Source organism: Camelus dromedarius, chromosome 26 (assembly GCF_036321535.1).
Source record: "Camelus dromedarius isolate mCamDro1 chromosome 26, mCamDro1.pat, whole genome shotgun sequence".
In the NCBI taxonomy this organism is placed as follows: Eukaryota; Metazoa; Chordata; class Mammalia; order Artiodactyla; family Camelidae; genus Camelus; species Camelus dromedarius.
In genome coordinates this window covers 22,683,075-22,709,175 of record NC_087461.1, presented here as the reverse complement: position 1 = coordinate 22,709,175, position 26,101 = coordinate 22,683,075, and the positions used below count along the sequence as shown (strand labels likewise).

Sequence of the window (26,101 nt, the reverse complement as noted above, 5' to 3'; positions counted from 1 at the left end):
AGTAGGTCCCCGTCCCCGGGAGACTGGGGGACACCCCCAGAAGCTTCGTCCAAAGCGAAAGGCAGTTTTCCTCTTCTGTACAGCGAAGCCCGTAATCCTCACTACTTCGGGCCGTCACCAGGATTCAGGGAGCCAGGCTACGGGAAGCGCTTCACTCGGTACTTGACGCCTGCTTGACCTCAGTAAACTTGAGGAGGTGTCAGAGGAGAGGTACCGGGCTGTGGGTGGGCCTGGGACCTTATCAGGGTCAGAACTGGGGTGAGGGCTGGTGGGATTTAGGAGACCATCTGGCGGAGTAGCTTTCAAACCCGGCTGTCATCAGAATTGCCTGGAAACGTCCACTCCTGTTGTGCCGGGCAGCCACCTGCACTCAGCTCTCCAGGGAGACCCCACTTGAGCGGGCACCTTCCCCCATCCCCTCCCCTCTCCCACCCCAGCCGCATTGTTCCTCCCGCGGCCCCATCGCCTCATCATGCCTCATTCACAGTCTCCAGTAAAAGATGCCTTTGGCTCCCCGAGAATTCCGTTGCATCCCCGTCTCCCTCCATTGTCCCTGCGGATATCCTGGGGGAGTTCCTGTTTCTCCCTGAAATGCCCTTGTTCGCCCTGCTCACACAGCAGGCAGCCATCTGCGTGGACAGGCCGCCAGCCTTGTCCTGGGCTCGGTTTAAGTAGTGAGAATTTGTCCTGGGTTCCCAGAAACCTCTGGGTCAGTGTCTTGGGCCAGGGCTGCCCTGACGGCCTGGGAACAGCTGTGAGGTGGAGTCACACTCACAGAACAGTCTTTGTCCCGGGTCACTGGTTTGTCTCCAGGCCCCGGGCAGGGGGCCATCCCAGTTACTCTTCGACCAAGAACAAATGCAGCGGGCATTTGACAGAACTGGAGAGTTTGTTAACCCCAAATAGTTCCTTTAACCCTTTTCCCTCTCACTCCTGGTCTCCCGTCCCTTCAAGCTGAAAGCTCTCAGCAGGCAGTGAGGTCCAGCTCAGAGTTTTGTGCTGGATGGAGGTCCCCAGCCTGGGACGTGGTACCCAGAGGCAAGGATGTTATCTCCGGCCATTAACTAGGAAGCTCTGTTGAGTCCAGCAGACTCGGTGATCTGCTTTTACGTGGCGAGACCCGTCCCTTTCAGGCTTTCGCCAGACTGTGCGTCCCCCAGAGCAGGATGTGTCTTGGGCTCCCCCGGCATCACTGGTCAGTGTTTGAAAAAGGCATTGGCTGAGTTGCAGAGAAGCCAGCAGATAATACGCTGTCCCTGGTTTCATCCTCTGGGTCCACCAGGCATCTTCTGGCAGCCACAGCTTCCTTTCTCCCAGGTCCGAAACTCTGTCTGGGGGCAAATTCATCCATCTGCTCCTTCTGCCAAAGTAAGGGGTAGAGAAGGGAGGGAGGCGCCCAGGAGGGGAAGGAGCATGCCCTAGAACCGTCCAAGGTGCTGGGGAACTGCAGCCACCCTCATGCGGGGCCAGTCGGAACCCTGCTGTTTTAGAAACAGGCCGGTGTCAGAGGACAGCTGGAACTCACAAAAAGAGTTTCCAAAAGAGGCATGAGTGAGTAGGAAAAAGTCTCAGCACAAAGGGTTCAAAATAAAAGAGACAGAGGGATGTGCTGGGGGGAGGGGGGATGCGCCCCTGTGAGCCCCCTGCTAACAGACCCACAGGAAAGCCCGACAAAGACCACTCTAAAAACAGTGCCACTGCCACCGCCCCAGACGACAAGGAAATGCCAACCCGATGGCTCTGGGTCTCCACGGAGACTTGGTCTTCGAGAACCTTGCTGGAGACCTTGGAAATGAACCCGAGGGACCCCCAGGCCTGCAGCAAGAAAGCACTCAGCTTCTCGCTGATGGTGCCAGTCTCTGGACCAGTGCTTGTCTCCAGACTGAAACAGGGACCGAGTATGGAAAGTGGGTGTGTCCAGGGCCCTGGCTCCCAGAGATTGTAGGAACCAGGCCACTTCGGGGCCAGGCAAGGTTGGGGTTGGGCATGAGGCTGCCAGTTTCCCAGTACGTGTGTCCCCAAGGACTCAGGCGCGCTCGTGCGGGGCAGGGGCGGGAGGACAGCGTCACCCCGCTCAGCATCCCACTCAGTGTGGCCTGGCCTCTCCCTCCCGCAGGAAGCTGAGCTGGAACGCCTGGAGCGCGAGTTTGCCATCCAGTCCCAGATCACAGAGGCTGCCCGCCGCCTGGCCAGTGACCCGAACGTCAGCAAAAAACTCAAGAAGCAGAGGAAGACCTCTTACCTGAATGCACTGAAGAAGCTGCAGGAGATTGAAAGCGCGATCAATGAGAACCGCATCAAGTCTGGGAAGAAGCCCACCCAGAGGGCCTCGCTGATCATGGACGGTCAGTGCGGGGCACCCGGCGCCGTCCTGGGCGGGGCCGGAAGCCCAGCTCCCTGGTTGGCCTAGCGAGCTGCTTAACCACCCGGTGCCTTAACTTTTCCATCCATAAAATGAAGCTAGAAAGACCCGATACCAGTGAGAGCAATAGCGTGCTCTCGGGTCCCCAGAGGAAAGGGATTACACAGCTGTCACCATGCTCCTTATGGCCTCTTGGGAGAGCCTGCGGCAATGGGCAGGGGCTCCACGCTCCCCCCCAGCACTCAGCCCGGAGCCCCCCAGGCTCCGGCACCCTCAGGGACCTGGCCACCCTGCCCAGGTCTGGAAGGAAAGGTGGGTGGCTGGGGTACCCTGAGGCCAGCCCCCCCGCAGCCCTCCTCTGTCTCCAGGGGCTTCTGTCCCAACACTGGGGAAGCTGGGGAGGACTGGAATGCCCCCCACCACCATGGTCTAGACCCCCAAAACTCAGGGCTAGGAGTTGGGGAGATTACATCTGGTGAACACTAGAAGGAAATACCGCAGAATTCACCACCAACCATCAAGTCTGTCAAATTGTAATCATCCTTCCCCCCACCCCAAGTCAGTAAATTCTTTAAAATATATATCAAGTTGCCTTTCATAGGTGGTACACATTTAGAATACTTTTGCTCCAGGAAGACAAAGTAGAAGAGAGGTTCCCGGGACTGGGGGAGGCGGAACGGGGAGGTAATGCTTTGTGGGCCAGAGTTTCAGTTTGGGAAGATGACAGTTCTGGAGAGGAATGGGGATGTTAGCTGCACAGCAGTGTGAATGAACTTAATGCCACTGCAGTGTACAGCCAGAAAGGGCTAAAATGGTCAAGTTTACGTTATGTATATTTTACCACTGTTGTGTGTGTGTGTGTGTGTGTGTGTGTGTGTGTATTTTTTGCTGCAACCTAAAAATGTGGGTGTACTGGGGAAGGAAGGGTAGACCAGAGACTCCAAGATGCTAGTCAAGGCTGTGTCTCCCAGTTGTTCATGGTTCATCAAACAATAAGAATGCAGCGAATTACAGAGGGAGGGTGTAGCCCAGTGGTAGAGCGCGTGCTTAGCATGCACGAGGTCCTGGGTCCAATCCCCAGTATAGCCGTTTAAAAAATAAATAAATAAACCTAATTACCTCTCCCTCAAAGTGTAGGAAAAAGAAGTGTGACAAATAAAGCGAATTCCTAGTTAAAAGAGAGAAGGAGACCATTAAAAAAAAATCCTTTTGCTCTAGGAGATTTGGAGTAACTCTCCTTCCCCATCGCACTCTGTTGTCCTTGGCCAGGACTTTGTCATTCTGCCCCAGCTTCCTAAAGTCAGCCAGCCCTTCTGTCTTAGGACCTCATTTTGCCCCTTGTAGGGACTCAGGGGACCCAGTCTGCAAGGCTGATGCAGGGACACCAGATGGACGGAGGTCTCACTGATCTGGCCCCAGAAGAGCGTGGTTGGCCAGCCGGCCCAGCGAGGGCCGCTCTGTTAGGACGAGCATAAGGGTCTGTTCTCAGATCACTGTCTGACCAGCTGGAGGATGGTCCCAGGCAGGCCGGCAGCCGTCTGTTTTTAACTGCTCAAGAATATACTTTGCCTGCTTTCCTGCCTCCTGGAAATAGTTTCATCACAGGAGCCCGCTTGAATTAGAGGAGTAATTAAGCTTCTTCTTCGTTCCTTCGTCTGGTCTGTTATTTCCCGAGATAAAACACTAAACTTGGGATCTGAAGACCTGGAGTTTTTTGCTACCTTAACCAGGAGAGCAGAGCAGCCCTGATGTCCCTCAGTTTCCCCAGCTGTCGAAGGGGGAGGATGATCCTACTGTCTGTCTCTGGGAGTGTTCTCATGGCTAATTGAATGGTGTCTGTGAAAATAAGCTTTGGAGAGAGAGAAGCTGTATTTAGAAGCTTGCTTTATCTGCTAATGACTTCAGAAGTTCATGGGGAAGCCGTTTACTGCCACATGAACAAAACCAAGTTCCTTGCCCTAGTTCTGTGTGTGTAGAATAGTCTCAGTTTATTTTCTTGGGTTTAGTGGGAACGTACCCTGAGATGGGCTGGCTCAGTGATGTGGCTTAGTCCTGCCAGGTAGATATCAAGCCACTCAGCGTTGCTGCCTCCAGTGGAACAAGAGCCCAGATACACAAGGACTGGGTGCGCTGCAGTGTCTGGGGCCTGGGGACAGGTCATGACCCGCCGCGGGGATTGTCCAAAGAAATGCCCAGTGGCATTTTGATTGTGTTTCATGGGTTCTTGCTGATTAAAAAGAAGAGGGTATGGGATGGTGCGAAACCCACGATTCTCACAAATAGGGCTTTGTCTAAGGGACGGATGTGCTCAACTCATAGACTTTTGCCTTTTGTCTTCTCAGATGGAAATATTGCCAGTGAAGACAGTTCCCTGTCAGATGCCCTGGTTCTAGAGGATGGTAGGTTGTCTGTTTCCTGCTTGAGAACTCGGAGCATGGATTAAACCAGAATTAAGCTGTGTGTAGTCTAAGACAGCCCAGTGGAAAGCCAGGAGCCAGACCAGGATGGCACCATGGCCCAGTGGTCACTGGCTTGGCTGAGAGTGGGTAGGTGCTCCATGAACACATGTCTATTGGAATTTTATTATGTTTCGTCGGCCCAGAGGTAAGATTTAAAACGGTAGTCAGTGAGTAGTATTCTACTTTGTTAGTTACCAAAAATCACATTTTTACCTAAACAGACAATTTAAACACCATGTTTGGTTTCCTTTTCAGTATTTATAATTTCTTTGAGGAAAGAGGTAGGTATTGGTTTGGATCACGATTGAAACCTGCTAGGAGAGCCTGAAGAAAACTAAGCCTCTACCTTCCTGAGAAATAGTGATAGTGGAAGGGAAATGTCCCTTTCAACTCCTGGTCAGGCCTAGAAAACTGTCTTCTTATTTCCTATTGACCTGCATCACCACCACCATCATTACCATCTCCATCACCACCACCACCATCGTCATTACCATCTCCATCACCACCACCACCATTACCATCTTCATCACCACCACCGTCATTACCATCTCCACCACCACCACCACCAGCATCATCACCATCTCCACCATCATCATCATTACGATCTCTATCACCACCACCACCACCATCACCATCTCCACCACCACCATCATCGTCATTACCATCTCCATCACCACCATCATCATTACCATCTCCATCACCACCACCACCACCATTACCATCTCCACCACCACCACCATCATTACTATCTCCATCACCACCACCATCGTCATTACCATCTCCATCATCACCATCATTGCCATCTCCATCACCATCACTATCATTACCATCTCCATCACCATCATTACCATCTCCATCACCATCACCACCACCAATGTCATCACCACCTCCATTACCACCACCACCATCATCATCACCATCTCCATCATCACCTCACATCAGGGAAGAAGGAATTGCAAACACAGAACCATCTCCGAGAATGTTGCCATGGATTTAAACCCAAACTGGGGAGGTCAGGGCCTTAAGGATGTGGAAATATATTTCAGTGGCAATTACTTTTTTTGCCCTTTCGGGAAACTTCAGGTAGGCAGTGATAAGTGGCTATTCAGGTGGAAAACATGAAAGATCTGTCTGGCTGAGTCATAATGATAATTGCAAGGATAGTCATCATGGTCACTGATGTGGGGAAAGGCTGGCGGGGTATTTACCCAGTAGTCTGGGCCCTGCTGTTCGCAGTCAGATCGTTGTATTTTCATCCATTACGCGGGTGGGAGGAGATGACGGACCTGCGGGGGCAGGGGGCGTGTTCTGAACGTCAGAGATCCAGCCCTCGTTTGGGCCTCTGTGGACTCCAGTCTCCGCAGGGGAGGGAACCGGAACATTTGGAGGAGATGCCTTTGCAGAGAGGAGTTGGGGGAGGTGTCGATTGTTGCTGGCTGATCTTGATGCATCCCTTGTGATCAGTTTCCTCCCCATGTTCCAGACCCCGCGCCTCCCAAGGGGCACTGTTGCCTCACTGGGGCCCCCACTCCCATCGCCTGCTTGCTCCTTCCAGGCTCTTTTCTTTACGGATTTGAGGGGTACAGGAGCAGAACTGTAGCGTGTGCCCAGGTTTCAAGGTTGGAGGATGGAGAATTTGGCCCTGAAGAGCAGACTAGTTGAAAATGATTTAGGGCCAAGTGAAAGGCCGGTGGAGTTTGAGGTTGGCTGCTGTGTATTTTTCTCCCACCTCTGCCTTCACAGTGAACACTGAATTTTTCCTGCTGCTCTCTGCTCAAGGCCGCCCTCCTCGGGCTCTCAACCCTAGGTGTCTCCCTGAACCCATCCCGAGCCCCTCTCCTGGCCCTGCCCACTTTTGAACCCTGCCAGATGACTAGTCCTCAAACAGGATTTTTATCCCGACACATCTGGGCTTAAACTGTTGCGGTGTTTTCCAGGGGCTTTCAGACCAAATGCTGACTCCTTAGCCTGGAATTGAAGGCTCCCTGTCAGCGAGGGCTCCTTGCTTATCTCAGAGCTCACAGCAGGTCTGCTGCACTTGAACTTGACCAGGACCCTCCCCTCTCTTCCTCTGGGCCTCCTCACCAGCCACAGCCCCTGCGGGGCCTGGCCCTGGGCTCCTCCCTGCCTCCTCCCCTCTCCCGGCCCTGCCCCCGGCACAGCAGTGTGAGAGCATCACTCCCCTGAAGACAGGGAATAATCTTCTATGCATATTTAATAGTTGTAGCGCCTCCCCTTCCCACGGAACCTAAGGTGTTTCCAATATGAAAGTATCACACAGGAAAATAGTAAAAGACAAGATAGGTAGTTCTGATAAAAAGCAGAGAGAGTGAATGCCCAGAGCCACCAGCAGATGACACTTAACAGGTAGACTTTCATTCATTTTTTCCAACAAATATTTACTGAGCACGTACTGTGTCAACAGTCATTCTAGGCACTGAGGCGATAGCAGTGAACAGAATAGACCATCATAGGCCTGAAGCTCCCCCAAAGCAGAGTAGATGCCTCCTGTCTATTAAAAGAAAACTTGGAACATAATGATGACCCCCTTTTGGTGTTGGTATGAAGCAACCGTTTGTCGTTGGTATTGAATGAAACTGGGGCTTCACTCCATTTGTCGCTAATCAGAAGTGACATTTCTCCTGTTTAATGCTGCCCTGACATTTAGACTTGGTGTGTTCTGGTTTGACTTGGCTTGTCTTGGTGACAGGGGAAGGGGCGGGGGTTCGAAGCCGGGATGCCTTGGGAGCAGGTCTGCTCCCAGGCTCTGATGTCCAGGAGGAGGTGGGCGGGGTCTGTCTGGACAGTGGGAAGGATGACCCTTGCTCACGTCCTCTCTTTCCATCTTTGTGCAGAAGACTCTCAGGTCACCAGCACACTGTCCCCCTTACAGTCCCCTCACAAGGGACTTCCTCCTCGGCCTCCGTCGCACAACAGGCCGCCTCCCCCCCAGTCCCTGGAGGGACTCAGGCAAACACACTATCACCGCAACGACTATGACAAGTCGCCCATCAAGCCCAAAATGTGGAGCGAGTCCTCTTTAGATGAGCCTTACGAGAAGGTCAAGAAACGTTCCTCCCACAGTCACTCCAGGTGAGCTGGGCCGGGAAGACCCCACGAATCACTGTCCGCTCTTGGGAAGAATCCCAGGGCTGTCCCGGGTAGCATCGGCCACTCACAGATCCCCACCACCCCGGGAGCACCTCCCCGGGCTGTGCCCACAGCGCCCTCTGCTGCCAACCTGCTCCAGGTGCGGATTTGTCACTGACAGGGAAATGTGTGTTTCGGTTCACGGTCCAGGCGTTGGCCGCTGGCTTGAATGTTGTTAAAGTCCGTGGGAATTCATTAGGAAATCTCAGGCAGCACTGTTCTGAAGGGGCAAGTGAGAGTCCACTCAGAAGCAACCCAAAGGGGCTCAGAACCCTAAGCCATCATCCAACAGAATTCAGAGCCAAACAGCTGTAATCTTAGCTGTGTATTATCAGCTCATTTACTCAGCTGATGTTGGAGAGAGCAGTTCGGGAAGATGTTTTTGGTCTGCTTCTCTGTTCTTCTCATTTCCTTACATTATACCCTATAAAGCTCCCAGTGGGTGCCCAGACAGGTACTTGTTTGTCTCTTGGAAAACACAAACTGGTTGAGAGCAAGGGCTTCACAGAACAGTCACACTGCCTGTTCCAGAGAGAGCTGGTGAGGGTCTCCATTTCCCATTGCCCTGGAGGTCAGGGATAAGGACCCCCACCCACTTCTGAAGGTCAAGGGTGGGAGTCCTGGGGAAGCTTCCCCAATACCAAGATTGATGCCCCAAGGTCACAGTCGGCTACCCCAAGGTCACAGTCAGCTACCTGGGAGGGGTGCGGGTCTGTCTGGCAGTGACCAGCGCATCCTCCTCCGGTTTCCAGCAGCCACAAGCGTTTCCCCAGCACAGGGAGCTGTGCCGAAGCCGGCGGGGGCAGCAGCTCCCTACAGAACAGCCCCATCCGCAGCCTCCCGCACTGGAACTCGCAGTCCAGCATGCCGTCCACACCCGACCTACGAGTCCGCAGCCCCCACTACGTTCATTCCACGAGGTGAGTCCACCCCCTCCCTCCCTAGCCCAGACCTTCCTTTATAAAATTTGGCATGGCTGGCCCCAAATGGGTCCAAATAACTGGTGAACTAGAGTCAGGACTGAGCCAACGAGGTGGGTTCTTCTTAAAGTGAAGCAGAATCAAAAACCAAGCTGGCAGGAGGAAGCCCACGCTAGCCAAGAGACCCATTATATCCCTCTGCCCCCGTCCAGTGGGCACCAGTCGGTCAGAGGATCCCCTGGAGACAGTGGGCATTGAAAGTGCTTTCTTAAGTGAAACTGAGGCAGGAAGGGTAGCCAGATTAGCCGGCAGAGGGGGCTGTGCCAGGACCAGAACAACCTTGCCTACCCTGCTGGGGGGATCTTTATTGGCTAGTCCTCATGTATCTTTCTATTGGAGCCTCAGTTTATCCTGGACTAGCTCTAACGCCCCAAGGTGTAAATTCATTAAAGAGCAAGAGAAATGGGCAAAAGTGAGGCTTCAGTGAATCAAACCTTCCTTTTCTAAAAAGAGGCAAAACCAAAGCCATCACTCCATTTTCTCTAAAACTAAGTGCACAGGGAGTGTAGCTGGAAGGGACGGATGGTGTGATCTTCTGTAAGTGGTGGACCATTTATACGGGATAAGATTGAGCTCTCCAGGCAAGGGGCTCGCGTTCATTCATTCATTCACTCGTTCCTGCAACAGATATTTATCAAGTGCCTGTACCTACCAGGTACTATTCCTGGCATAGAGCAGTGGACAAAACAGACCGCACACATGCTCTCATCAGGCTGATGTTTTAGATGTAGAGAGTCACAGCAAAGAAATAGTCAGAAGTGGTAAGTATTGAGAAGAAAAATGAACAGGGCAAGGGGGCTGGAGAGTGAAGGGAGAGAGTACTTAAATGGGAGCATCGGAGGTTTCTGTAATAAGGTGACATTTGAGCAGAGGTACCTGGATGGATGGGGTAGCAAGTGCTAAGGGTACTCGGGAGACAGCAAGGTCAAAGCCCCAGACGCAGGCCTGCACTTGGCATGTTCGCAGGGGGCCGATGTGGCCAGAACAGAGTGGTGGAGAGGGGTAGGACCAGAGAGGAAACCCAGCCCAAGTCAAGGAGGGCCACTTGGTGGGGACTTCACAGTCCACCCTGAGTGACAGTCAGCCCTGGACTCACCTCTTCCTGTACGTGGCCGACCCAGCCATGGTGAATTTCTCTGGAGTCCTTTCACGCTGCCTCGGCCATCATGATGGACATTTACCGTGTGGCTCAAATAAGCAGAATGGATTGTAGACAAAATAGTGGAAAGCCCAGTATCTGCATCAGTCATTATTAAGTCTTCCGTGTTCCACCAGCCTTCCGTGTTAGACTGGCGTTCACAGTGACATGGAAATCTGTTTACATGGGTTTCATAATAGTACTGGGTGGAACCACATGAATGCTTCTGCTGGGCTGTTTCTGGACCTACGAAACGGGCATTTCATCTGGTTTACCGTTAACACTGGAACAGGGGTTCTCTGTGTCTGTAGAATCCCTCTCCACCTTAAAAGGGGGGGGTCGTGACTATTGGCAATACTTTTTTCAGAAGAAACCCTTATATGGGCGCCGTCCTATGTCCCCATCCCCTGCTCCGAATCAAAAATCACAGCAGAGGCTCGCCTCCTGATCCGTAGTCCCCTCCCGCCCCCTCCCGCCCCGCCTTCACCTGGGAGCCATGGGAAGCACTTGTATTCCCAGGGCACGACTTTCCCAAATGCGCATTTGCGGGAGGCCCTGGGCCGAGAGGCATCGTGTGCTCTCTCCCGAGTCGGTGATCGCAGGGCCTCCACCCCGTCCCCGGGGCGCCCCCAGGCCCACCCAGCCGTCTCCCCGCAGGTCGGTGGACCTCAGCCCCACGCGGCTGCACAGCCTGGCCCTGCACTTTAGGCACCGGAGCTCCAGCTTGGAGTCCCAGGGCAAGCTCCTGGGCTCGGAGAACGACACGGGGAGCCCTGACTTCTACACGCCACGGACTCGTAGCAGCAACGGCTCGGACCCCATGGACGACTGCTCGTCGTGCACCAGCCACTCGAGCTCGGAGCACTACTACCCGGCGCAGATGAACGCCAACTACTCGACGCTGGCCGAGGACTCGCCGTCGAAGGCGCGCGCGCGCCAGCGGCAGCGGCGGCGGGCGGCGGGCGCGCTGGGCGCGGCGAACTCGGGCAGCATGCCCAACCTGGCGGCGCGCGGCGGCGGCGGTGGCGGCGGCGCGCACGGCGTCTACCTGCACAGCCAGAGCCAGCCCAGCTCGCAGTACCGCATCAAGGAGTACCCGCTGTACATCGAGGGCAGCGCCACGCCCGTGGTCGTGCGCAGCCTGGAGAGCGACCAGGAGGGCCACTACAGCGTCAAGGCGCAGTTCAAGACCTCCAACTCGTACACCGCCGGCGGCCTGTTCCGCGAGAGCTGGCGCGGCGGCGACGAGGGCGACGCGGGCCGCCTGACGCCGTCGCGCTCGCAGATCCTGCGGACTCCGTCGCTGGGCCGCGAGGGCGCCCACGACAAGGGCGCGGGGCGCGCCGCCGTCTCGGACGAGCTGCGCCAGTGGTACCAGCGCTCCAGCGCCTCGCACAAGGACCACAGCCGCCTGTCGCACACCAGCTCCACTTCCTCGGACAGCGGCTCCCAGTACAGCACCTCCTCCCACAGCACCTTCGTGGCGCACAGCAGGGTCACCAGGATGCCCCAGATGTGCAAGGCCACGTCAGGTGAGGGCGGGGGGGGGGGAGAGACCCGACTGGGGGAGGAGGTCTGGATGTGAGCTGGTGGGGACCTGTTTCAAGGACTTGCAGGTTTTCTTAGCGCATGCAGTGAGAAGAGATGTTGATTCTAGAAACCTAGCTGTCAGCTGTGTGAGACCAGAGGTCTCCCTCCCCCTCCTTCCCCATCCCTTCCATCGTACCCCTGGTTTTGCCCAGCGACAAAGGTGGGAAGGGGTAGGGCAGCACATAAGCCCCCACCCCCGTGTGGGCTGAGCCGTCTCCCATTTCAGCCTCCTGAGTGGGGGTACACACCATCTCTCTAGCCGCTTCTCCTTGTAAGGACAGAGATCCAGCAAGCCGCGAAGTCTGCCTCTCAGGGTTTATCCAGTCACACGAGCACCTTTCCCCCAGTGAAAAGGGAAACGGTGATAGGTTAGCGATCCGAGTGGTACCCTGGCAGAGGAAAGCGTGCTCTGGGCATGGCTTGATCTTGAAGCCCCGAGATTTGGCCAGAGTCTCCCCAGGTAGCGCAGACTGGCTACGAATGAGGTGGTGAGCTCCGTGTGTAACCTCCCTGGGTGACTTCATAGATAACTTGTGACTGCTCCTTTTGTTCCCATTTCACTGGTGTTACGACCTAACCGAAGTGATTTCTGTAAAGTGCTTTCGATGCTCTGTAACCCTATTAGGAGGAGCCTCGGTTAGACTGGTCAGGAGTATTTCTGTTGTATCAAAATTGTAGTCCTTGTCTGGTAGATTTGCTTTACCTAAAGAGATTAGGTCAATCTTTCGAAATGTTTTAGACTAAAAATTCTCAGTGGCTGTATATGAGCTTTACTGATGAAAAAGACTCCATTCCCAAGAAAGCAAAGGGATGCGTTTAAGCAGGATTGACTTCCTGCTTAATTTTCCCAACTAAAAAAATCCTGCCCCCATCCGTAAGCTCCTGGTAGGCAAAGCTGGATGAACTTTGAAAAGCCCAGCCCTGTCTCAAGTGTTCTAACGTGGTGACTTGTAAGCCTCAAACAGCAGGGACCACAGGCTTGGAGAACCTTTCTGGAGGTTGCCTGTTCGTAACGAAGAGCACAGTTTTAACACTGGGGCCACCTCAGGAAGCGCCCTGGGGTGTAGCTCTCTGGTGTCCAGAGAAATAGGCCCTCCCTGCACTAGGCCAGCTCAGGTCCCCCACAGAGGACCGTGAAGGCCATCGCCATCCCTGTGGCCACTTCCCAGTGGCCAAGTGGGGACCGAGGACCCCAGGAGGGCTTGACTCAGAATGGAGTCACACCGCTGTGGGGAGAAAATGGAATTGGCTGCATGTGGGGAAAGGGTGAACGTCCACGGGGACCCTGTCACAGGGTCACACCCAGCGTCTCTGGAAAGAAGCTCCTTCACTTGGCCGTGTCTGACCCCTGTCTTTTCTGCGCCACCTACACGCAGCTGCCTTACCTCAAAGCCAGAGAAGCTCAACGCCGTCAAGTGAAGTTGGAGCGACGCCCCCCAGCAGCCCCCATCACATCCTGACCTGGCAGACCGGGTGAGTTCCCCTCTCCGACCTCTGGTCCTCCCTTCCAGGTTCTGGAACAATCCTCAGCATCTCTCGTCAGGTAGAAAGAGTAGAAATGAAAGATCTTAGGGACAGAGGGCTTATCGGCAAAAGAATGATGTGTCTTCAGCAGTGGGAAGCCCCTTCCTTCCCGAAGGAGCCATGCGTTGCTGTCACCCACCACCCCCTCTCCTTTCCATCGCTGCCTCTGTCTTCAGGTGAATTCTGTCTACTTTCTTTCAAAGTCGGTGGTGGCCCCTGATACGTGGGGAAGGTGGGTCCCGGAAGTTAAACTGCACCTCTTTGGCCAGAATTCCAGATGGCATTTGTTGTGGGTTCCGATGACACCTGGCTGACCTCAGAATGCCAGCCAAGGAGAGCCTTAAGCAGCCCCTGTGCTGAGCCCCAGCCTGGTGTTTCACCTGCTCCACGGTGTGGCCACTGTCTTGGTGTCAGGATGCAGCCTGAGAGAAAAAAGCAGGAGGCTCAGATCCCCTCTCTGTCCCAGCCAACCCCTTGTTCATAACCAATAAACAAAGGGGATCAGGCACTCTGAGACCTTAGGAAGTGGCCCACAGTCCATGAAACCAAAACTCAGCTCCTTTTTTAGCTTTAAATGTAGGCATAGGACACTAAACGGGGACACGTAGAATGTTCTGGTCCGTGGCAGAGTCTAGCAGATACACGTCCCCTGCCTCCTGCTTCCTTCACCATCCCTGCCTCTTGCTGCTCCTAGCATGTGGCCGCTGAGATGCTGTTACATTCTGTCAATACCTCCTAAGGGAGTTAGAGGTCCCTTCATCCGGCTTATTCAGCGTCTGCTGGAGCCTCGGTGGGGATGTCTGGGAAAAGGTGCCGGCTGTCTGTGAGCGAAACCGGGGGAAGAACTGGGCCACAGGGCTCACTGACCGCATTCCAGGCTCCGTGCTTGGCTGGCATTTTTTGTTCCTGCAGATTTGTCTCTAGTGATGTTAAACCAGGCTTTTATTCAGCCTCGGTAGGTGCTAACAGGTACTGAGTGCTTGCTGTGTACTCAGAGGCGGGGCGTCCCTTCTAACACACGTGAGCTCCGGGAAGTACCCAGATTCCTCAGCTCTGTACACACAGCTCGGAGGGGATCTGTACCTCGCCAGTGTCGCTCAGCTGGAATTTCAGCCCTGCGCTCTGTGGCCTCAGAGCCCTGTCTTTTCCCCCTAAGCCAGTGGTTCTTAAAATGCGGTCCCCAGGCTAGGAACATAAGCACCGCCTGGGGTCTTGCATGTTGCAGGCCCACCCATGACCTCCGGCACCAGAAACTCTGGGGTGGGGCCCAGCGGCCTGTGTGCTAACAAGTCCTCTGGGGATTCTGATCACGGAAGCATCCCGGTTGGCTCTTACCCCTCTTGAGTTAAGAGACCCTGTGGTCCCAACTGCCAGTGTTCTTGTGGCCACTCTGACTGCTCTGTCTTTTGAGCAGCGGATACCCCCTGCCCTTATTAATACATGTCCCTAAAACACTCCCTTATGTACCTTCCAGACCCCAGCTCTCGCTCTTGTGGCCAGGCAGCCTCTGCAAGTCTTAGGGCCCAAGAATTTCTAGAAGATAGATTCATAAAAGATTGACAGCGCTTCTGTCTCTGTGGTACCTCTGGTGGCAAACCCATCTCACCCCGAATAAGGAACCTCAGATTTCAGGCTGTCACTCTGGTTTTTTGGTTCACACCCAGTCTTACATGAGCCAAATGTATGATTGTTACTTAACTGACAGCAGGCTTTGGAACTTACGGGTACCCCCCACTTGCCTTTACACTGGAGTGGGTCTCAGAACGTGCCTGTGTTTCACCCCACACAGCCAGTGAGGACTCAAGACAAATTTGGGAAAAAAAAGAAATTTTGGTCTTTAACCTCTTTTGTAGGGGGGAGGGTATAGCTCAGTGGTAAAGCGTGTGCTTAGTGTGCATAAGGTCCTGGGTTCAATCCACGGTACCTCCATTTAAAAAAAATAAATAACCTAATTACCTCCCCCCCAAAATTACTAAATTTAAACTCTTTTTATCAGACTGACTTGAACTATCATTAACAAACAATGACTAGTCTCTGTGAGAAGAAAATGAGAGATGGGTCAAACGTGCCGAAGCCTGCCGGCCTTCCTAACAGAACTAAAGCGGTCTCTGACTCACGCATGGGGGCTGAAAGTTCCACAAGACTTGTGTTATTTGTCACTCACTTTTGGGTGTGTGGCCAGCTGGGCTTTCCGATGTATTGATACACTGCTCGTTGCGTCTTTGTCAGCTCCTCTAACATGACCTCTCTTCTCTTCCTCCTCCCGCCTGCCTCTGTTCAGAGAAGCAACAGAAGACTCGCCCATTATGGATGGGTCTGAGTCCCCAGCTCACCAAAGTACTGATGAATAGAGGTATCGTAAGGGAACACTTTGCTCTCGCAGCCCTTCCCCTCACTGCCTGTGGGTCTGGGATCGCAGCTGTGCTGCAGCTGTCTTGCCTGTGCCCGGATCATAACTTCCAGTAGGAAACATCTGGGGGGTGGGGAAGCCGTTGCTTCCGTGTCTTATTTCTAGATACATGTGGAACTCGATGTTTCCATGTATGTTTTACATCAGATGTTGATATTCCCACTGCTGCTTCCCAGAAAAGCCCTCCGAGTCTGCCTGAGGCCTTCCCAGGCTCCGTGTGCACACAGACACCTGTACGAGCGTTTACTGGCTTAGTTACCAGTGTTTATTGAAAGGAGCAGCATCATGCAGTTGACGTCTCAAAACGCTCAGGGCAGACTGAGTTGGTCCAGAAGCACCTGAAGGTCACCCATGATTTCATCCCAGTGTCCCTGAGTGACAGCTGTACACTCCACCACGTGCTGCAGGACCCTGCTTTCCAAAATGTGGTCCAGACAATTATCAGCCTCCTCATCACCTGGGAGCTCGTTAGACAGCAGACTCCTGGACCTACTGAATTCGAATCTGCATTTTGGGGGAAGGGTACAGCTCAAGTGGTAGAGCGCACGCTCAGCAACCAAAGAGTTCCCGGGTTCGATCCCCAGTACCTCCTCCAAGCGGAAATCAATGAAGAAACCTAATCACCTCCCCCCTCAGCAAACAAACAGTACAAGCAAAACGAACCTGCATTTTAACAAGCTCCCCGGATAAATCAAATGCATGCTGGAATCTGCAAAGCCCTACTATAGTGGGCACAAAACCAGGAACACCTGGTCTGGTTCCTGTCCCCGGGGGCCACAGTCTAGCTGGGAGAAGAGGCATTGAAATTAATAGCATTTCAAGAGGAAACGAAAAAGATCAGGATACCATTCAGAAATGGATTAAAAAAAAAAAAGGGCTATATGTCTGTTCAGTCAAAAATGGCACCTTGACTCTATTCCAGGAGCCAAGCTAGAGACCAGAGATCTAAGAGTTCAAGTTCAAATTAACAGTTTGAAGGGGAAGGGTATATAGCTGAAGTGGTAGAGCTCACGCTCCGCACCCAAGAGGTCAGGGGTTCAATCCCCAGTGCCTCCTCCAAGCAGAAATCAATGAAGAAGCCTCATTACCTCCCCCTCAGCAAACAAACAGTACAAGTCAAAGTAACACTTTGCAGCTCTATCCGGAAACACACACACAAAGGGAGTAAGAAATTGCAGCCTTCCTGTAGTAAGTGCTCTGAGACTGGAAACAAAGCGCTAAAAGGTTCCATAGGGGGAGGGGTCCTTCTGGCTCCAAAGGCCTGTGGTGGGAGGAGGGGGCCAGACAGGCGGAGGCCGCGGGAGGCCACTCCCAGAGCAGAAACACAGACGCAGAAACCAGCAGGGCTGCTTGGGGGGCAGCAGGCTCGTTTCGCTGTAGAGAAAGAGCCAGACTTCAGCCTGCCAAGCAGGGTAGGACGAGGTCCTGAACCAGAGGACAGAGACGCGGGAAAGCTTTTACTGCGAGTGCCCTGAGCTGGCAGATGGGGGGTTAGGAAAACAGGGGCTTAGCCTTTGAGAGAAAGATGGTGTTAAAACAAAATTCAACTGAGTAAATCGGAAAGATGTTCCTGAACCAGGCAGCAGCCACTCTAGCAGGCAGGCAGGTGCTCTGAGGAGCTGTACAGAGTGGGAGGCTCTTGTAGACAGAAGGGAGCAGGGACAGGAAGTCACGCCAGGCGGCAAAGCAGGCTGGTTGTGGCAAAGTCACTTCCCTTTAGGGGACGGCAGGGGTCTCCCCGGCAGAGGCGCTCTCTGGTGCTGACCAGGCCACTCCTGACTGACGGCTTTCAGGTGCCACTTCTGGGAGAGATGACACTGTACAGTCAACTCTCGGTTTGGTGACATGGAGCTTAGCCTAAGCGACTCCACTGGGGACCTGCTGTCCTGTTTTCAACAGTTTCTCCTCTTTGCCTCGGAGAGGGGATCGCAGTGAGAAGTTAGGGCTCCCCCAGCTCTGGCTCTGGCGTCCTAACTCCAGGACCCCTGCATGGTCTTCACAGCTCACGGTGCTGGGTTCACAGTCTTTCTAGTCAGTCATTTTGTTCCTTTTCTGGCGTTCTGTTCTGAGGGAGAGTGTTTGCTTGGTGGCCAGTGGCTGCAAAGTTGCATTCAAAGCTTCTGAGAGCGTAGAGCACACTGCGGCGACGGCTGTGGTTCTTCCAAGCAGAGTCATTCCCAGTGTCTGGAGTAACTTCTGAGCCGTGCTTCCCCCAAGCCCAGACTAATCAGAAGTCAGTCAAAGAAAGATCCTGTTGAAGGAGCCACTTCCATAAGCCGACTGGCTTGTCCAGTCATCTTATGTCGCTGAGTCTCCGCGTCCCCAGCAGTGTCAGGCGGTGTTGGTCACAGCGCAGACGCTCCTCGCTCAGCTAAAGGATAATCAGGGCTTTCTTATCGTCAAGAATGACTTCGGCCCAAGAGTCCAGGGCTTTGTATTGGGCAGCGATGGCTTTACCAGCAGATTCGGCTGTACCTTCAAGACGTAAGGACAGTGCTAATCCGAGCCCTGTTTGCACCCCTCCTGGCCATGGGAGCGGGGAGCTGCCCAGGGAAGCAAATGTTGAACCATGAATGCTTCCTGGTAATTTGTGTTTCTGCGGTTCGAGACTCAAAAGGTGACAGCTGTGGAGGCCAGGACAGTTCAAGGGTCTCTGGACAGCACAGGTGGTTTTATTCTGCTTCTCCTTGGCTTGTGTCCCTGCGAGGTTCCCGGGGTGTCACCCAGAGACAAGGAAACAAACCCCAGGTTAGGAAGTTGGACACGGTAGAAAGGGGGCTGGCTGAGGCCCTGGAAGTGAGGGAGAAGTCTGTGCTGGGCAGAGCCGTAGCGTCACTGGCATGGTGATAAATCAGTCGTTCAGAGGCCGGATTTCCGCCCGGCTTTGCAGGGGCCTGAGACATGTGAACAACGGCGCTATCTTTCCAGGCCAAAGCAAAGTGGAAAGACGAACGAAAGAACCATAAAGGCCCTCACCACAGTGTAAGAATTAGGAAAAGGATGGTCAGAGAGGGAGGAGGAATGGCTGGAAATGTTCCTGATCGGACATCTTGGCAGGACGCAGTCTGCCGCTGTGCGGGCTGCTTGTCTTCCCAGCCCGTTGGGTTTGAGGTCCCAGCTTTCACACAGGACTAGAAGCCAGGTGGAACCTTCATCAGTTCTGAAGTATGTACCCAAGGTTCAACACCGTGTAATCTGGCAGCGGTATTGGTGGTCAAGAGCTCTTGGTAGTTTCTTTTCCATGAATCTCACTTTTGCAAAAGCATCAGAGTGAAATAAGAAGTTGTACAGGCCTGGTCCAGTGTCGTGGGATAGCTGTCCACATCCAATGTCGTCTGCTTCTGGTGCTGGAGGATCCTGAGTGTGAGCTCACTGGTGGCTTTGCTGGCGCATTCAGGTCCTGTGACTCCTTTCAGCTGGGACAGTTGTCTTGGAGTTTAGCTGTGCAGGACCTGGTGAGCAGTCCCAGACGAGATCCTTTCCCAGGAGGGAGGCAGGAGGCCTTCAGTGGGTGTCTTTTCTGGCGGCCGTGTTCCGTGGGAAGTAGGTGGTGAGCGGTCAGCTGTCAGGTTCTAATCCTGTTCTGCATAAGCTTCTTTAACCTGTAGGAGGAAGAGAGAGTAGGTCACCAGCAACTTTGTGATAGGTCCTGTTGGGCAGCTGGAGGTTCAGAACACAGAGAACGCACGGTTCTGCCACACACTAGTTCAGAGGGAGTGAGCTTATGTCCTGCTCAAGGTAAAGACGTTTGATTCAAAAGGGCCAGCGACAGCACCTTGGTCAAGGGAAGTTTCAGAGCCTCAGAAAATTTTCCTAATTGGGTTTAATGATGCCACTAGTCTTTTCCACTAGTCCTGAAGGCTGAGGATGATCCCGCCTCCACGGCCTAAGAAGGACTCTGCTGAGTGCTTGGACTTCCTGGGCAGTTAAATGAGTTCCTAGTTCGCTATGCAAAAATGATGGGGCTGCCCCATTTAGGAGTGATGATTTGGAGTAATTTTTTTGCTACAAAAGAGGCAGCTGCTTACCAACAGGGAAAAGCTTCTACTCAGGGAGAAACATACAGATCATGACCTATATGGATTTGGTCTCCTATTCTTAACAACTGTGTTTAGATTAGTCATGAAATTTTCTCACGATATTAAACAGCTAGCCAACATCTTAAGTTACCTTCCTTGCTGACAAATTTTGTAACACAGAGAACATGACCGTATTTGACTAGTAAATCCAGGTACAACAGAAGTTGTACGTCTGCATTATACTGAACACACCTCCTTTAATTAGTAAGTAAAAGCTAAAGTTTGTTGGTTTAAAGATTTATCCTAGATCACGTGAACATGAAAAACATTTGGGTAAAGTTTCTGTATTTCTGAGTTTTAGAATTCTTAATTTTTATTTTTCTTTAAGCCAATTAAATACGGTCTTTTACAAATTAATTTTGGCAGTACTATTCAGAGGTAGAAAAATACTACAAACTTACAGCATACACACATAAACACAGACAGCTGCAGAGATCATAAAGCTTCTGTTTTAAAATTTTAGCCATGAGACAGGTACAAGAATGTAAAACTTACTAGTTTAGAAAGAACAGTTTTATCCAAATCCTGTTTCTGGAAATTGGAGTAGGTGAAGGTTACCTGCTCAGATGGCTAAAGCTTTTCATTAGTTATTTGTGGAGAGGACACTTAAGACTTTCTTATTCACTTACACTCCACATAGCCTTCCCGTCTTTTTATCCTTCTGGTAAAAATTATCTCCCTGAAGTTTGCATTTCAAAGGGCTGGCCTACGTGAGAGTTCCTGGAGGAGTGCAGCTAGAACACTCACATCTCAAAGGCGCGGGGATGGGTGGCGCATACCTGGCATGCAAGAGGTCCTGGGTTCAATTCCCAGCACCTCCGTCAAAATGAACAAACCTAATTACCTCCCCTCCAAAAACTGAAACAAAAAACAAGCGAACAAACAAAGGCACAGGGAAAGAATGCAGGTTCCTCCAAGAAGGACTGATCTTCCCTAAGTCCAGACCTTTTACAATGTTTTGAGGTGAATGGGGGATGTTTGGGGCTTGATGAAAAGCATAAGTGGCCTTCTAGAGCTGCATTTCTGCTCTTGCAAAGATGAGATTTATAAGAGAAGGACAGCAGGGGATTTGGGCTGCAACGTGAATGACATCAGAGGCTGTCCCACCCATCCAGCTGCATTCTCTTTAGATCAGGGAGCTCTTCAACTAAGATGGAAATCAAAAGATTCCTGTGCTCTAGATTTAGAGCTTTGTCTTTGGAATGTTTTTCTTTCCCTCTGGGTACATAGTTTCATTTTGACTTAGGGCATAAAGCCTTTAAAGAGTTCCTAACAGACTCTGAATATCAGCTTACAGTTTGGCCAACTTCTGAGTATCGAGCTACTTAAAACAGTCCTTTAAAATATCCTGCCAGGGGGATACACAGTAAATATTTCTGGCAGTATTGAAAGACCCCCATAGACGCATTCCCAAAGAGGGTGCAAAAGGACACCATCCTCCCAAGGTCCAGAGTCACTCCCAAAGGTAACAAAAAGAAGTTAAGACTTAGTTCTGCAGGCTGGTGTTCATCACTGGGACCTCAGCTGCAAATGAGTGCAACTTACATTTCCGTTCTATCTGCCCAGCCTGACGGTGGCCGAGCCAAGTTCTCAGGACACAAAACTGGACAAACAAGAAGGTAACAGCTGTCCCTGGGAGAGAAAAGATCACCTGGTGGGTCTGGATTGGGAAAGGAAGGGATAAGAAAGTTTACCTTTCTGTGTCCAGTGGGCACTGCAGACAGAGATGCAGGAACGCTGAGCCTGGTGGGAGTTCTCACCCCGCACCAGCGTCTGCCGGTGTGACCGGGATCCCCCTGCCGGCACTGGAGCCAGTGGGGTTTAGAGAGTGCAGCTCTGGTACCCGCCAGAATCGGAGGAGGTTTTCCGTTAATTTTAGTATTAGTTTGCCCTTGGCTGTTTAAGGGAGTAAGTGATAGTAGTTACAGGAGAATCCCTTGGGGTTCCATCAACCCCGGGGGAGCCCATTTGGGGGGTCCTCCTTCAAGGGCAGATATGGGGGTGTCTGTAAGGCCACTAACTTGACCGGCTTTTGTTTACCGTCACACAGTCTCTTCAGAGACAGTGTGGATGAAGGGTTAGTAGAATGAGTAGAGGGGGGGGTGTAGGAGTTAACCTCTGTAACGTCTTAGTCTTTTAGGTATCTCTTGTATCTTTAATTTTTTTTATTAGCCTTTTGCAATGAATCTTTCAGTGAAGGTATTTGGTAATTTTGAAACGTTTTGGAGGCTCCCACATACCCATTAAAATAGATGTCCCATTCCACTTGACTTGGGAGCCCTTCCTTTCCAGTGCACTTCCTAAATGAACCATCTTGTCTCCCTGGAACAGTCTTCACAGTGACCACCATCATTCTAGTTCGTCTTGGGTAAGCGGGTCCATGTGCATGCAGAGAGAGATCACAATTTTTTTGAAAAACTGGGGGGGTTCCTAAGATGGGGGGGCACCCTTGAAGCAGTTAGATGACTGGGATCCCATTTTGCAGTCTTCCCTAGAGCAGAGGAAAAAACCCTCGATTGCAAGGGGGTATGCTTAGGTCTGGGACTTGGGTTCTGTTTGCGTTTGCCTTTCACAGGCTGCTTCCTTTTCCTGGTGGATGGCCTCTGCCCCGTAGGTCAGACCGTGACTGGGTGTCCCTCATTACACGGAATTTTCTTGCAAGCGGCCAGCAACCTACTGTGAACCTTGCTTGTCTGTGACCACCCTGAACTTACCCCGGGGCCTTGTGCTTTGACGATGTCTCTCATTAGGTGCTCAGCTGGTGCCCTCCAATTTTTTAGTTTTGCTCTCAGCAAAATCTGTATGTTTAAATCTAAACCAAGTGCATTCTAATTCAGAAGCCAAAAGTGCTCACCAGAAGGACAGTCTGGCCTTGTCCAAATCCCAAATAAAGTCAGGCAGGTCAACCAAACACAGGGGGTTGAAATCGGAAGTCTCCTTCGGATCCCACGGCTGTACCAAACTGTTAAAACAGATTGAACGGAGTCAAGTTTATAGAGCTTGTTGGCTTTATTCATGCAACCGTACCTGTCTGACAAATCTAGTCTTTACAAGAACAGAAATGCAGCTCCAGAAGCAATTCAAAACCCACCTGTCCTTTTTAATCAAGCCCCAGACATCCTCTGTTCATCTCAGAAGGCTTGCAGCTATTGTAAAATACCTGGGTTTGGGGTGGGGGGAGTCCTTCTTGGAAGAAATTCCATTCTTTTCCTGTGCCTCTGGGATGTGAACGTCCACCTGGTCTTTTCCATGAACTCTTATCTAAGCTAGCTCTTAGAAACACAAACTTCAAAGAGGTAATTTTTATCAGAAGCTAAGAAAAAGAGGAGCAAGCTATTTGGAACTTAGGTGAATCAAAAATCTTGTGTCTTCTCTACAGTTGAGCAGGTAACCTTAATTTATTCCAACTTCCAGAAACGTGATCTGGATCCAACTGTTCTTGTATAAACTAGTGGGTTTTGTATTATCATACCTGCCTTGTGGCTGGGGACAGACATGGAGCCGGGAATTGCTCAGTCTCTTTCCACCTCCACCTCCTGCTCCCGGCGACCACATTCTCAGGAGGATGCTGAAACATCCCTGTAGTGTGAACGCTGCTTGGCCTTGCTTCAGCATATGCCCATCTTTGACCAGTGACTGTGGTTCAGGGAGTCTCACTGGCCCCGCTGAGTCACTTGTCCACCCTTAGTGAGGGTAGGGGGTGACACCCTGGTGGAGAGCACCTCCAGGACGATGTGGAGTTAGGGAGGTGACGTATTCTGTTTCCGAGCAGGGTGCCGAGGTTAGCCACGCCGGCGTCAGGGGCTGCCCTGGGCTGAGTAACCAGCCTCCGGGTGACTCCTGGGCCAATCCCAGCCCATTCTTATATTCACTGAGATGAAGTGTGTTCTTGACCTTGCCCTGAAAGCGCTAGCTTGGGGTCACTGGAGAAGGGGCTGTTTTCCTAATAGTGATCCCTAGTAACGATTTTTGGCTTCAGCACAGCGCTCTGATTGCTTCTTGATATATAAAAACATTTGTCCCTTGAACAGCACATTTGAGCTGGGTAGGTCCACTAATACGGGGACTTTTTTCCAATATACATGCAGTTGGCCCTGCATATCCACTGACCTGGACGCTGCAGATACACAGGGCCAAGTGTGCTGCACCATTTAACGTCAGGGACTTGAGAGCATCCTCGGATGTCAGTACCCACGGGGGTCCTGGAACCAGTCGCCTGCAGACACCAAGGGACAGCTGCACCTCTACCCAACTTACACAGTGACGCACACTTGAAAGGCTTTTTTTTTTTTTAGTCTTTTATATATTCTCCTGTATATTTTCAATACTTTCTTTTAATATACTCACACAGCAATATGTGCTATTTAAAATAAACAGCATTATTTTAAGACACCATTCAAAATGTCACCTCAGTTTCACTACAGGGAAACCTGACATTTCGAATGTGCTTCCAGGATAGAAGAAAAATCTAGTGACCGGTTATGCCTGAAAGCTCATGGAGGAAAAACCAAGGAACTGTTCTGAGAACAGAAGCATCCTGAGGAAGCCAGCCTGAGGGTGCTGGGCCTCAGCTGCAGGGAGTCAGCTGAGGGGCTTTGAAAGCGCCAGACACTCAAGCACACCCCAGATCAAGTAAACCAGCATCTCTGGGGTGGGGCAGGAGTGTTTTGGGGGATGGTTCTCAGGCAATTCCCACATCCAGCCGAGCCTGCGGACCACTGCGTGAGTGTTAGTTCCGTCTTCCTCCTGTTAGTTCCAATTCCTCCTAGATGTTCGAGGTTTAGGTCCCCTTTATGTGGACTTTTCCCCGTCCGGGAGAGCCTTCTGTAAACCCAGCACTGCGTCAGGCCTAGTTCCCCCTGAAGAGGGAAGATTACTGACCACATCGGGCCCCGCATACTCACGTGCTTCTGGATGCAGGCTGGCGAGTGTCATTCCCCCGCTGACTGTCTCGTCTCCTTCTTGGATTCCCTGCAGGAGCTACAGTGATAGCTGCTTCCTGGATTCCTCCCTCTATCCAGAACTAGCAGACGTCCAGTGGTACGGGCAGGAGAAAGCCAAGCCCGGGACCCTCGTGTGAGCCAGCCAGCCTCAATCTGACCGCCTCAACGCCATTCTGAGATCACCTCACTGCCTCTCATTTGCCTTACCCAGACACACACTGTCACCCTGCACCAGCTTCAGCCCTCAGCACTTTTCTTCTCCTGTCTCCACATCCCCTCACCCTCAAAAAACCTGACTGAGGAGACATTCTGGAAGGTTCCGGTCCCACTGTGTGTCCCCTGGCTCTCCTGTCCAGAGAGCCAGGCCCCAGTCCTCGATGGCGCCTTGGTGGCTCCCCCCACCGTGACAGCCCCAGGCCAGGAACCATCAGGGAAGCTGCTGGCATCAAATTCCTGTGGACAAGCGGCCTTGGTGGAGAACAGGAAGGGGGACTGAAGTACAGGGTGATCCAGAAAGACGACGACAGCTGTGGCCAGCCCACCACCCGCAGGCCAGCCAAGCGCCTCGGGAAGAGGATGCCTCGTGGGAACATTCAGCTGAAATTTCTCCTGGGAGGGAGTGGCTGTTGTGGGAGGGGGATGAAAAAAGGAAGCTGAACACGTCAGAGATGCATAAGGATCACAATCAGTTCTATGCTGCCAAAGATTTTAAAAATTCACAAATAAAAACACAAAAAAATTAAGAGGGGCCAAGAGGAAGACATTCTTTCTGCAATGAAATCTCTGAAATTCTCCACTGCTACCACACCCCACAAGTGAAAGTCAACTGTCTGTGAAGTGTTTCCCCTCTTTGTCCCTTAACATGCCACCTCCCCTCTCAGTTGAGAGCCTGAAAAACTTACCCAGGGTGACGCTCAAGCTGGGGGAGCCGCAACGGGCACCGCTGACCTGAGCTCCGTGAGCCTGGGCCCGGGGGAGGGCAGGCCCGGGGAGTGGCAGCGTGCGCGCTCAGCCCTGTGCGGGGCTTCGGCCCAGACACAGGGCTGCTCTCCTTTGGGGATTTGTAGGAAACGTAAGGTGATGCTTGCCAAAAGCGGTTCTCTCTCATTAAAACAACCAGTAAAAGTGTATCCTATTTTTTCGCACAAGGTGTTTCATTTTCTTTTTTACGGGAAACCAAGGGAAAAAGCACACTGCGATCCTTTCAAGTGTTTAACTGTTGTGGCCCATTTTCTGTTCGTGAGCACTGGTGGGAAAAAGAGCTCAGGTCCGACTCCTCTCGGCACCCAGGCACCAGTGTGGCACTTATTCCAAGAACCCAACCGTGCCCGCAGGTAGGAGGACTGTCCTCACGTGTCGGCTAGCCGTCAGGCAGAGCAGGGTTGGAAAAAATGCCCAGCTCCCAGAGGGCCCACTAGCAGCAGCCAGCTGGAAGGACCATCTGGTCTGCAGGCACCCAAAGCAGA

The 26,101-nt window shown here is 52.3% G+C and overlaps 1 protein-coding gene across 9 annotated transcripts in view; it reads left to right on the top strand.

Annotated features, from left to right (window-relative positions):
- FRMD4A (FERM domain containing 4A) overlaps positions 1–25,783 on the top strand; it is a 577,190-nt gene extending 551,407 nt beyond the window's left edge. For 8 of the 9 annotated variants that reach the window (XM_064479529.1, XM_064479532.1, XM_064479530.1 and 5 more), the window contains 7 exons: positions 2,117–2,345; positions 4,705–4,761; positions 7,677–7,914; positions 8,724–8,891; positions 10,747–11,621; positions 13,056–13,152; positions 24,670–25,783. In XM_064479529.1, coding sequence (XP_064335599.1) covers positions 2,117–2,345; positions 4,705–4,761; positions 7,677–7,914; positions 8,724–8,891; positions 10,747–11,621; positions 13,056–13,152; positions 24,670–24,772 — 1,767 coding nt within the window. In that variant the 3' untranslated portion in view covers positions 24,773–25,783. Of the gene's footprint in view, positions 1–2,116; positions 2,346–4,704; positions 4,762–7,676; positions 7,915–8,723; positions 8,892–10,746; positions 11,622–13,055; positions 13,153–15,484; positions 15,557–24,669 lie in introns of all 9 variants that reach the window. The other variant, XM_064479533.1, reaches the window with a different exon arrangement.
- Positions 25,784–26,101: the final 318 nt, after the last annotated feature.